The following is a 12,029-nucleotide window of genomic DNA, read 5'->3' as shown; positions in this document are numbered from 1 at the left end:
GATAGATAGATAGATAGATAGATAGATAGATAACCAGGACATATAGCAACAGGGGGACGGTTGTGTGAGGAACAGAAGCATGGCCTCCAACAGGATGAATGGCTTAGGGCCTAACCAAGGTCTGAGAGGAGGTCCCAAGTGATCAGGGTTTTTTGTTTGTTTTTTGTGGGTTTTTTTTTTTAGATTTATTTATTTATTTAATGTGAGTACAAGGTAGCTGTCTTCAGACACACCAGAAGAGGGCATCAGATCCCATATGTGAGCCACCATATGGTTGCTGGGAATTGAACTCAGAACCTCTGGAAGAGCAGCCAGTGCTCTTAACCACTGAGCCACCTCTCCAGCCTCGTGATCTGGGCTTCTAAAGAATAAGAAATGTCTTAAGAAGTTGGGAGGCAGTAGAGGAGGAAGAAATGTTTTCTAGACAGAGAAGGACATATGTACAGAACAGTGTGCTCGAGGTTATCAAAATATCCCTGGTGTTATGTGCAGATAAGTTATTTGCTAACCCTGGCTATGTGGCCACGGTATGGGGGGAGGACAGGAGAAAGCACAAGTTTGTGAGTAGGGCCCGAGAGCAGGCAGCCTTCCCCTCCCCTACCCCACACCCTGCAGAGATATCAAACAAGTACTGGGAGGTCTTAGAATTAGAGAGGTGGCCTTGTGAGGAGGTCACAGCCAGACAAAGGGTGAACCAGAGTTATCATAAGGCTAAAATCAGCAAAGCATGCTGAATAGTTAGACCAGGGCAGGGCAGCCTAAGTTTCATGACACTGTGGCCAGGGTTTTAGCTTGAGTGACAGGATAGGCATAGGTGTCACCTAACATGATATTGTGGCTTCCCTACACCCTGTGCTCTTGAACATAAGAGCTTAACCCAGAGCTTAGTGGTTAACACTGGTCTCATGAGATATCTAGTGGAGGCAGAGGAAAATGTTGTTCAGAACACAGATGCAGTGTACACCAAACAGATCTTGTTAAAGAAGGACCAGCCAGGGGCTGGGAGGATTGCTCAGTGGTTAGGAGTGATGGCTACTCTCCCATAGGACCAGGTTCAGTTCCCAGCACCTACATATCAGCTCATAATTATCTGTAATTCTAGTTCTAGGAGATCTAATTCCCACTGTGGCCTCCACAAGCACTGCATGTACATGATGTACAGGCAGAACACCAATATGCACAAAATAAAATTAAGTAAAATCTTAAGAAAAACAACAGAGCTAATACCACCAGCAGCTAGGCCAGTCTACTGAGATCTTCGATGTTTGTGGGAGTAGATGGGGTGGGGGAGAGAAATTAGAAGCTGGGAACATCCTGGAGGGCAGAAAGGAGGAGGTATGATGGGTGAGTTCAGAGAGAGGCGGGGAAGGTCTCAGGAACATGCATAAGTTTGGACCAAAAGTGGCATTGCATGCACATGGTGTGATGGTTTGTATATGCTTTGCCCAGTAAGTGGCACCATCAGGGAGTGTGGCCTTCTTAGAGTAGGTACCCTAGTCCTAACTGCTTGGAACCCAGTATTCTGCTACCAGCCTTCAGATGAAGATGTAGAACTCTCAGCTCTGCCTTGTACCATGCCTGCCTGGATGCTGCCATGTTCCCACCTTGATGATAATGGACTGAACCTCTGAACCTGTAAGCAGCCCCAATTAAATGTTGTTGTCTTTTATAAGACTTGCTTTAGTCATGGTGTCTCTTCACAGCAGTAAAACCCTAACTAAGATAGAAGTTGGTACCAGGAGTGGGATATTGCTGTGATAGGCTTGATCATGCTTTTGTTCAAAAGAATGTGTATTTGGGGACTTTGGTTTTGGAAAATATTGAAATGGTTTAAATGGGGCTTAATGAACTATCCTAGAAGGAATATGGAAGACTTTGTTGCTGTGAGTGATTTGAACTGTGCAGACCTGGCCCAAGAGGTTTCAGTGGAGAAGAATTTCAGTACATGGCTTAGAGACTGTTTTGTGGTATTTTGGTGAAGAATATGGCTAATTTTTACCCTTGTCTGAAGAGTCTTCCTGAGGCTAAGGTGAAGAGACTCAGATTAATTACACTGATAAAGGAAGTCTCAGAAACACCCATCATAGACTTTGTTCTCCGGTTAAGTCTCATGAAGAACATTTTAAACAAGCTGAGAAAGGAAAAATATGAAATATATTTGAGCATTAAAGGGGAAGCTGGAAGTGAAATGGAGAATCCTGTGTTCAAGGATATTAAATTGAATTAAGGGAGTAGTGACCTTGGGGCAAGTACCACCCAGCTAAGTTTAGGTCCAGGCATAGTAGTACAAGCCTTTAATACTAGAAGGCAAAGACAAGCAGATCTCTGAGTTCAAGGCTAGCCTTAAGCACTTTCTAGGTGAAGAAAAACTTAAATCCAGGCTTGGTGGACCACACCTTTAATCCCAGTGTTTAGAAGACAGGCATGTGGATCTCTGAGTTCAAAGTCATCCTACAGAACAAGTTCCAGGACAGTCAAGCTTAGGCACTGAAGGAGTTGGAAAACAGAAAGCCAGTGATAATGTAAAATAGAACAAGGGGGCCATGTTCCAGCCCCAGCAAGGAGCAGAACTTGGTAGCTTTGGCCACGTGGCTCTGACTTTCTAAAATAGAAGGGATTACTGGTACAATTGGTGCTGGTCAGCTGGAGCTAAGAAATTAGTGGTGATTAAGAAGAGAGCAGCGTCACTGAGGTGAAATCTGGGAAGTGTTTTTGAGAGCACAAAGAAGTTGTACTCCAGAGATAGTCAAAGTTCTACCTTGTGCTGCAGCTGTATTTGATAATGTGTAAGAGTCATCCAGGTGGTACTGGTTTTGAAGGCCTGAAAGGGTCATGGAGAACAGCTGAGGCTTGGCACTGTGAGAGGCCATGGAAGGCCATTGGTGAAAGTGCAGCCTCAGGCACAATTGATGGCCCAGAACAAGGGATCATGCAAAGAATTTTGAGGCTTGGCACCATGAAAAGAGCCTATGAGAGGCTATTGGTGAAGCCTAGTTGCAGTGGAAGACCCTAGCGCTGGAGATGCCAGTATCATGGGATGATCACCAAGAACAGCTTTGGCAGTGGAGTAGATCTGCCTGAGCTTAGAGTGCTACAGAGGGCAGAGCTGGAGAAGTGATGCCAGCCCTTTGGAAGAGCCCAGAAGATCATGTGTGGATCCTATACATTGAAACAGGAAGCCGTAACACTGAAGCTACCTTGGAGACCCAAGATTTTCAAAATGCCAGAGCTGTGGGCTATCTGCTGAGGAAAGCTCCTAATAGGAGTGGAACCAGCCCAGGAGAAAGAAGTTTGTTGCAGTCAACAAAGATGAAAAAGGAGCTGGAGATCTGAAGACCACTTTGACGTCAGACATGGAGATGCAGAGTTTGGAGTTTGCCCAACTGGTTTCCTGTCTGGCTTTGGGAATTGGATAAGTTAAGTGATTGGATAAATCTCAGAAGAGACTTTGAATTTTGGACTTTTAACATTGTGGAGACTTATAGACTATGGGGACTTTAGAAGTTGGACTAAATATACTTTTTATTATGCTATGTTTAGGTATGGTCCCCAGAGACTCATGTGTTTGAACAAGCCTACGGGGGCCAGGGAGTGGAATGTGGTGGTTTATATATGCTTGGCCCAGTAAGTGGCACTACTAGGAGGTGTGGCCTTGTTGGAGTAGGTGTGTCACTGTAGGTGTGGGCTTTAAGACACTATCCTAACTGCTTTGAAGTCAGTCTTCCACTAGCAGCCTTCAGATGAAGATGTAGAACTCTCAGCTCCTCCTGCACTATGCCTGCTTGAACGCTGCCATGTTCCCACCTTGATGATAATGGATTGAACCTCTGAACCTGTAAGCCAGCCTTAATTAAACGTTGTTCTTTCAAAGACTTGCTTTAGTCATGGTGCCTCTTCACAGCAGTGAAACCCTGACTAAGACACGTGGTATCCATAGAAACAAGCAGGCACACACACACACAGATGTAAATTTTAAGTAAACAAAATCTAAAATCAACACACAAAAACTGAAATCAGTGTCTAATGAAACAGGCTTCAGAAAACAGAGCAGAATCTGCCTGAAGGAGCTCACCCTTCCATGACACCCCCCTCAGCCTCCATGTTGCCACAGTTTCCTGTATGTGTAGCTTGTTCTGCCCACAAAGACCATGTGTGTGGGATTGAAGGTATGTAGCAGTGGAGAAGGCTGGGCCTGGGGCAGTGAGTCTGAGGAGTGGGCCAACTTCCCCCTAAATTATACAGCACCTGACAGGAGGATACCTCCTGGGGATTAGTGAGGATAAGATGCAGGATGTAGATGTCTGTGGCATTTGATCTTGGAGCTGAAGTTACCTCACTCTCAAAAGGGCAGTGGGGACCTATCCATGGTGTAGGCTATGGGATCCAAGCAAGGATAGTGAGTTGAGTCCTGGATGGCTTCATGGTGGCCTCAGAAGGTCTCAGAAAGCCATCTCCCTCTTGCTGATCCTGGCTGAAGCCAAGAGCATCCCCCATCCCCTCCTCCTGTTCAGAGGACTCAGGTCTTTGTATCTGTGTTTATGTTACCCCAAGAGGAAGAGAAGGTCAATTTACCCTCTAGACCCCTCTCAAGATTCTCTTTTCACTGTTCATGAATACTTTTGATTCTCTCCCCTCCCTTTGCCCACAGGAAAGTAAGCTAACAATATGAGAGCATCTTCCTACTGCTTTTTGGGTAGAGGTGGTGGGGTACTGAAAGCTTCCACTATGACAGACCAGAGGAGAAGAGTTTTAAAGAACTCAGCCAGCCACAGCCAGTTCCATCCTGCCCAGTGGTTATTTATGCAGCATGGAGCCTTTCCAGGCCTCTTCCCCTCAGTTGCCCACTAGGGCATCGATTTCTCTAATGGCAAGCCTCTGCAGTGGCTGGTATCGACTGTCCTGTCCCAAGCCTTCCTGTGGCCACTAATTATCTGAGGTCCAGAGACTTCGCTTCACAAATGGGAAAGTGGAACCCAGAGGCCCTATGGGGCAGCAAGAGGAGGCTGGCTGAGCTTCAACTCCACTCTTCTGCACCCTCTGATTTTCTGACTGACTGTTGCTGACTCAAGGGAAAATCGTGTGTTGGGGTGGAGGACGGGGAGGTGTTCTTTCAGAGGAGGGGCCATGAACAAAGACCTAGAGTTGGCAGGTAGGATGTTTTCTGAGACTCTGAGGAGGGAGAGTCTGTCTGCACAGGGAGCTCTTGGGCAAGGAATGAGACAGAGGTGACGGCCTGGCCTCTTTCAAGGGACACAGAGCTAACTTGGCCCTGGACTTCCTGTTTTGACTTAGACTGACTGGTTTGTTTTTGAGCAGCTGTGTGAGACTTAGGGTCTGAACTCCAAGTGTCCTGGGCTATCAGCCCCAAATTAACTGTATATGTATGTAGGAGCCAGGTCCCCCGCAACTTCCCCTACCCCACCACACACACCTACAGTGGAAAAGGGAGCCAGGAGACTCAGCCTGATGGGTCCAAGGCTCCTACCACATACTGGATACAATCGGGTGAAGATGCCTGAAAGGCTAGTCTTAAATGACGACTCAGGAGAACCTGGGACAGAATCAGACCCAATGGAGAGAGATGGCTGTCTGCAGTAGTGCTCAGGATATTCTACAGGGAGTCTACAATAGTCCCTCCCCCACCTCCGCACCCCACCCCCCACCCCACACACACTCAAGTGCTGTGGCAGATACATGATGCTATTGGCCATCAGTGGTTGCAGTCCAGACAGTTCAGCCCTGTGAGCCTCTCATATAACCTTCACACTGCTCAGAACCTTCACTTAAAGCATCAGAGAAAAACTCAACTTGGGAAGCACTCAAGGGAGCCTGAATCCCATTAAGTCCCCGAGAGAAATCAGGCAGAAGTAATAAAAGTGTATGAAATCGGCTCTGTAAAACGTGAAATCCCAACCACACCTCCATTCGTCCTTAGGTCTTACAGGAATGTTAAATTATTCATCAGAATTGAACATCAGAACTAACCACTACCACATGCCCGTGACCTGAAGCCCTGAAAAACATCAGAGGCATTCAGACTCGTGGTGTGGGAGGGAGAAGGGGCCACGCTTCCAAGAACGTTCATACCCTCCAGGGAGGGACCAGGACAAAGTCTGAGTCTTCTAGACACCGCAGGAAATCTTTGTTGACTCGAAGATGAAAGCTGTGCAGAAAATGGCCGATTGCACTTGCAGACAGCTTTCTGGGGCTCCTGCAAGTCCGGGTCTGGGAGTGCCCCTTCTCCCAACACTTGTCATGGCCATAGAAAGCCCCGTTGGTGAGGGTTGGGGATTTAGCTCAGGTTTAGCTCAGTGGTAGAGCCCTAGCAAGCGCAAGGCCCTGGGTTCGGTCCTCAGCTCCGGGAGTGGGGTCGGGCGGGGGGGGGGGGGGAAGCCCCGTTGGCATCTGGGCTTTCATTTGGAGTTGAGGCAGAGAGCCTGCTGCTGAGAACAGGGCCAGGGTTGTTCTGTCTCCCCAACACCTCCCCAAACATCAATATACAGGACCAATATATCCTCTCTCCCACTCCAACTTCAGTCATGGCAAGGCACAGTTGGAGGGGTTTCCAACACAACTCCTTAGAGAAGGTTTGTGGTCCTCTCTCTTGAGTACTTCAGAACGGCAGTGGTCTGGCTTGCTTAAGAGCATGTGAGGATGCATGAATGGATAAAGGAGAGAGGTACCCATTTCCCAGCCCACTTAAAGCCTCGACGAAAGATGGAATTGGCTGTGGAGGTCTCTGGAGAATCTCTGGTTGGGATGGGATTTCTCCTTCTTCAGACTGGCCCAACTCAACCTCAATCTCTAGCCCACATACAGCCTCGCCACTTGGGACTCGGGACTCAGTTCATTCCACAGAGAATTCCTGGCATCTACCCGCCGGTGATTCCATTCTAGCTCCCGCGACCAATTAAAGTCGCATCTTTTGGTGGGGAACAGCATAGAGAGAAACAGACTGGGCAGGTCAAGGTCACAGCAGAAGGCTTGAGGCAGGGCGGTGACTAGAGGAGCAGGAGGGGTCCTGCCCAAGGTGGGTAGGGGAGGTCTGGACGCGGGGACAAAACTCACCGCCGGGACCACTTGGCCGACGATCTCCCGAACGGCCGCTTCCACAGAACCCCATAGAGCTGCACTTTGGTGCTGATGTCCAGCGCGTCCGCGTCGGCCTGCTCCAGGGACGGCGATGGCGACACGGAGTTGGACTTAGATGTGAACATCGTGTCTAGAAGACTCTGCCCCGGCAGGACCCACTCCCTTCGTGGGATTGGAAGGGATAGGGAGGGCCGTGGGAAGCAGTGGGCACGGCCAGTGCGGGCAGCAGGGGACGCCGTCGGGGCGCGAATCCCGACGAGCGGGGCGGTGAGCGGAGGGGCGCGGGAAGCTTAGCCAGCCGCTGGGGCGAATCTCCGGAGCGCCGCCGGCTGGGAGGGAACTCCGCGGGGAGGGCAGCTCCGCCGCAGGCTCGCAGCATCAACCCCCTCCTCCCCTCCTGTGCGGGCAGCCTCAATTCTGGTGGCCTGGATTGGCTGGGAGTGGCAGGTGAGCGGCTCAGGCCGGCCGCGAGCGCCAATCAGGACTGGCGCCGGCTGCAGGAACTAGCTCAGTGAGTCTGCAGGGTCCTGGTCGGACACTCGGCCCGGGATTTGGCCACTGCACTTCCCCACCTCCACTCGGGCTCCTAACGCTCCCCCAGTTCCTTGTGGTCCGTCCTGCCTATATCAAAGCGCTGGCCAGGTGCGCTCCGTGCTAGGCTGGAGTCACTCCGCTGCCACCTGCTCGCCTCTGGGTGTGGTGGTAGGGAACAGCGCTTGCGGTTCCAACTCAAGCTTTATATGGCTCGGCTAGCCGCTGGATCGTGTTTTTCTCACCTGTAAAGCGGAGACTTTACTACCTCTTGGTTGGTAGGCCGGTGGCCAGCTAAGACTTCGGTAAGTGCCCAAGGACCCGCCTCGAAAAGAGGTTCCAGTAAGATTCATGGCCCTGTCCCTGTCCCCGCAGGTGGGTTTCACTTTGCGCGGACAAGTCTGCCTGACCAGATCGGATTTCTTTTCCTGACACTTGGCAGTCTGTGTTGGCATTTGGCACTCAGTGTCAATCTCAAACTGTCAATGGCAGTTTGTGTTCATGATTTATCTGTGCGCCTCCTGTGCTCCCCAGGGCTACCTGCTCTGTCCACTTCCGCTCTGGCTGTGGTGTAGACATTTGTTGACTGCATCTCTTTATGGCCAGGCCCGGAGACTGCCTCACCTCCTTCTCTGTTAAGTGGAAAGGCACTCTAAAAGCTGAAGGGTTTGTTTGCATTCAGGAGCCGCTCCCTTCTCTCTCCTCCTTCTAGACTCTTCAAGGTTGGAAAGTCACTGGCCGGAGGCAGTCGTGATTGACCTGTGCCCTTAGCGAAACCACTTCGCTCCCTCAGGATATGAGATCCCTCTGTGTGAAACCGAGAAGTAAAAATTCGACAGAGCTTGCAAACAAATGGGTAATCTGAGAGCCATATTGGTTTGCCCAGACTTTATGAATTTGCCCTGAGCAAACAACACTAAGGTGTACTAAGTATACCGGATCTCAAGGGCTCATTTGATAAATGCATGCACAACGTGACCACCACCCAACGCAAGGTAAAGAGTTTTCCAGTCCCTGCACCATTCTCCAGTCAAGCCACAATCACTTTTCTCGGTTTTCATCATTTGTTTAACGTCTTGAAATAACTGGCCTGTGTTATGACTATTACATGGGGGTTTCTACCCCACCTTAGATCATTATGTTCCCCAATAAAAGACACAAAACCTCTATTTTTATAAGCCTTAGAGCATCAGAGCTGGGCAGATATCAACCTTCTATGTTATTTTGTCTACTTCCCTGTCACTAACTCTGAGATATCATTTGCCTTGTTCTCCCTGGACTGCTCCTACTCCAGCTGGCCAGCCCTCAGGGCCATGCGCTCCCCCATGACCCACCTCCCCCACGAGGCTTTCTTCTTCCTCTCTCTCTCTCTCTCTCTCTCTCTCTCTCTCTCTCTCTCTCTCTCTCTCTCTCTCTCTCTCTCTCTCTCTGGGTTTTCTCTGCCTCAGAGGAACCAAAGTGTCACCAGCCTCTCTTCGGCCCAGCTACAGGCTGCAGGTATCCTTATTAACCAGTGACATAACCTGGAGAACAAGGTTTAGATAACAAAAGCTGGGGCGTGTGAGGATCTTGTCTTGAGGCAATTAGACCTTGGAGTACAGAATTTAGCATTTGAGTACAAGCAGCATCAGAACAACCCACCTACTAGAGATCGGAATGCCCTAAAGGACATCCTCTGGAGACCTCACCGTCGTAGCCGCGTCTTACCTGCCCGGCTTGTCTATAGTCTACAAGACTACGGTCTTACAAGGATTAAACATGGAGCTTTGCGAATGCTAGGCACCCACTCTACTATTGAATTACAGCTCTGGTCTTGTGCAGGTCCTCAAGTTTATAATCTTGATGCCTAGATGCGTTGCTTACTTTAGGAATCCCGTTCTTTGTAGATACAAAAATAAAACAAACAAAACTTGCACCAACAGCCTGTGGTCCTGTGTTCCCTGGAGCAGGCCATAAATGCAAGGAAGCCAACCGCACAGGCATGCACTTTTTCAGGGAAGGAGATGGCTAAGGTACCTACCTGACTTGCTTCCAATAGTCACTGTGGCTTCCTGGTACAGCAGGAGCAAGGATGCCAGCTGCAGGGGTCATCACTAGGGGTCAGACCTGGCTGCATGTGACAGCAGCACCTAATGCTCGGTAGCCCTGTGCAGGGTTTGAGGTATTGTTCTGGAAACTTCCCCTCAGGCCTGGCTCTCTGGCCTTCTTGATATCCTTTTAGCAAATTGATTATCTCCCCAATCAGGTCAGTAGCCGCTCTGGCCTTGTAGGAAACACCATTGATGAGCTTGTGAGCTAGGGCATGAACAGAACTATTCACGAGAAAATCTTCAAGGGAAAGGGCTGAGCAGGCCCGGGGGCGCCTGGAAAACATTCTGCAGTGGAAGAAACGGAGCTGAGTTTCTTCAATGGCAGAGAAACAAAAAGCAACAACAATTTTTGCTCATTTCATCTGCATGCAGAACATCTGGACAGTCCTCAACTAACAGCAGCTGATGTTGGGTAGAAAAACTGTAAGAAACGAGCAATGGGGTACTTCAGTCGTTCTCAAACAGCCCTGATGATGCCAGCTTAGGCGTGGGCAAAGGTTTTCCATTTCTGTGTGTTCCCTGGGAGTCTTAATGCACACTGAGAGTTCTGTGGAAAACAAACAAACCAGGGCTGCAGGCCAAGGTCAGGGCTTCCTAAGCATTATTCATTCTCTTTCTCTCCCTCTCTCTCTCTCTCTCTCTCTCTCTCTCTCTCTCTCTCTCTCTCTCCCTCCCTCCCTCCCTCCCTCCCTCCCTCCCTCCCTCACCCTCCACCTCTACCTCTGTGACAGAATCTTGCTGTGTAGCTGAGCTGATCTCAAACTTGTCATCCTCCTGCCTCCGCTTCTGGAGGGCTGTATTTACAGGTCTATACTGCCACGTTTGGCCAGGATTGCTCAGTCTTAGCAATCAAATGAGACCAGGGTGGAAACCTAGGCTTCCTCAAGTTGCTCCCCAACCTCCCGGTTAGATGTAGAGCTGTTGTTCCTAATGTGCTGCTTGCCACTTACCTAATTCAGCTAATTGTGACGAGCTTCAAAGGGGAACATCTTTATTCTTAGTTGCACCAATGAGAAAACTCAAGATTAGGAAAGTTTATCTAGCTCTTAATTTAAATTTGGTGAGTCATCTGTCTCCAGGAATTTATCCATTTCTTCTAGATTTTTCCATCTTTTTGGAACACAGGTTTCAAAATATTCCCTAATGATCCTGGATGCCAGTGGTATCTGTTGGGACAGCACCAAATGCCTACCCCCATGCTTTTCAGTTTTAACTTTTTTTTTTTTTTTGAGACAATGTCTCACTGTGTAGCCAGACCTGAACTTCACTTAGACCCCAGACTGACTTTGAACTCACAGAAATCCTCCTGCCTCTGCCTCTAGGGTGCTGGGATTAACAGTATATGCCACTCTAATTTTCCTTTCTTTTTTCTCCTTCCTTCCTTCCTTCCTTCCTTCCTTCCTTCCTTCTTTCCTTCCTTCCTTCCTTTCCCTTCCTTCCTTCCTTCCTTCCTTCCTTCCTTCCTTCCTTCCTTCCTTCCTTCATTTGCATTGGTGTTTTGCCTGCATGTGTCTGTATGAGGGTGTCAGATCCCCTGGAACTGGAGTTACAGACAGTTCTGAGATGCCATGTGAGTATTGGGATTGAACCTGGGCCCTCTGGAAGAATAGCCAGTGCCCTTAAATACTGAGCCATTTCCCAGCCCTGGTCTTCTTTTTCTTTTTGTGACTTTGGCTAAAAGTTGTCAATCTTGTTTGTCTTTTCAAAGAACTAACTCTTGGGGCAGGGGAGATGGCTCAGTGGTTAAGAGTGTTTGTTGCTCTCTTGCAGAGGACAAGAGTTCAGTTCCCAGCACCCACACAGTAACTCACAACCACTTGTAACTTCAGTTCCAGGGGACCCAGTTCCCTCTTTTAGCCTCCATGGGCATCAGGCACACATGTGGTACACGTACATACATACAGGCAAAACATTCATGTATATAATCTTTTAAAAATTTTAAAAGAACTGTTTCATTGTTTTCTATCTTTTTAGTCTCTATTTCATTATTTTCTGTCTTCTGGTTTGGAGTTCGGCTTGTTTTTGTTTTCTAAGACCCTGATGCACTGTTCATTTGCTTTTTAAGTTACTTAGCACTCAGGAGAAAATACTTCTGTCATCTGTGTTCAGGAGCCCGAAGCAGGAGAATCACAACTAGGATCAGACCTGGCTTCATAAGAGACACCGTCTCACTGAGGTTACATAGCTAGGCTTTTCCTATGCAGGCCGAGTAAGGACCGGCAGCCAATTGGATATCTTGATTTGTTCTGAATCTAGACCTTCCCACTACACAAGGCTGAGGTAGCAGCTCCAGGTGCCTATGGCGACAGTGAATCT

At 48.8% G+C, this 12,029-nt stretch overlaps 1 protein-coding gene and 1 long non-coding RNA gene across 5 annotated transcripts in view; one reads left to right on the top strand and one right to left on the bottom strand.

Annotated features, from left to right (window-relative positions):
- Plekhd1 (pleckstrin homology and coiled-coil domain containing D1) overlaps positions 1-7,419 on the bottom strand; it is a 30,969-nt gene extending 23,550 nt beyond the window's left edge. The window contains 1 exon segment of the mRNA NM_001127566.1: positions 7,069-7,419. Within this exon segment, the coding sequence (NP_001121038.1) occupies positions 7,069-7,217 (149 nt within the window). The 5' untranslated portion in view covers positions 7,218-7,419.
- A 183-nt stretch (positions 7,420-7,602) lies between these two features.
- Positions 7,603-12,029, top strand: part of LOC134479447 (uncharacterized) — a 45,009-nt gene continuing 40,582 nt past the window's right edge. For 3 of the 4 annotated variants that reach the window (XR_015623173.1, XR_015623175.1, XR_015623176.1), the window contains exons 1-2: positions 7,603-7,928; positions 8,336-8,618. This is a non-coding gene — a long non-coding RNA (uncharacterized LOC134479447). The remainder of the gene's footprint in view (positions 7,929-8,335; positions 8,619-12,029) is intronic. The other variant, XR_015623174.1, reaches the window with a different exon arrangement.

The sequence above is a fragment of the Rattus norvegicus genome, chromosome 6 (genome assembly GCF_021556685.1).
Source record: "Rattus norvegicus strain SHRSP/BbbUtx chromosome 6, alternate assembly SHRSP_T2T, whole genome shotgun sequence".
NCBI lineage: Eukaryota > Metazoa > Chordata > Mammalia > Rodentia > Muridae > Rattus > Rattus norvegicus.
Note: the sequence above shows the minus strand (reverse complement) of the source record. Positions and strands in the feature narration are given on the sequence as shown.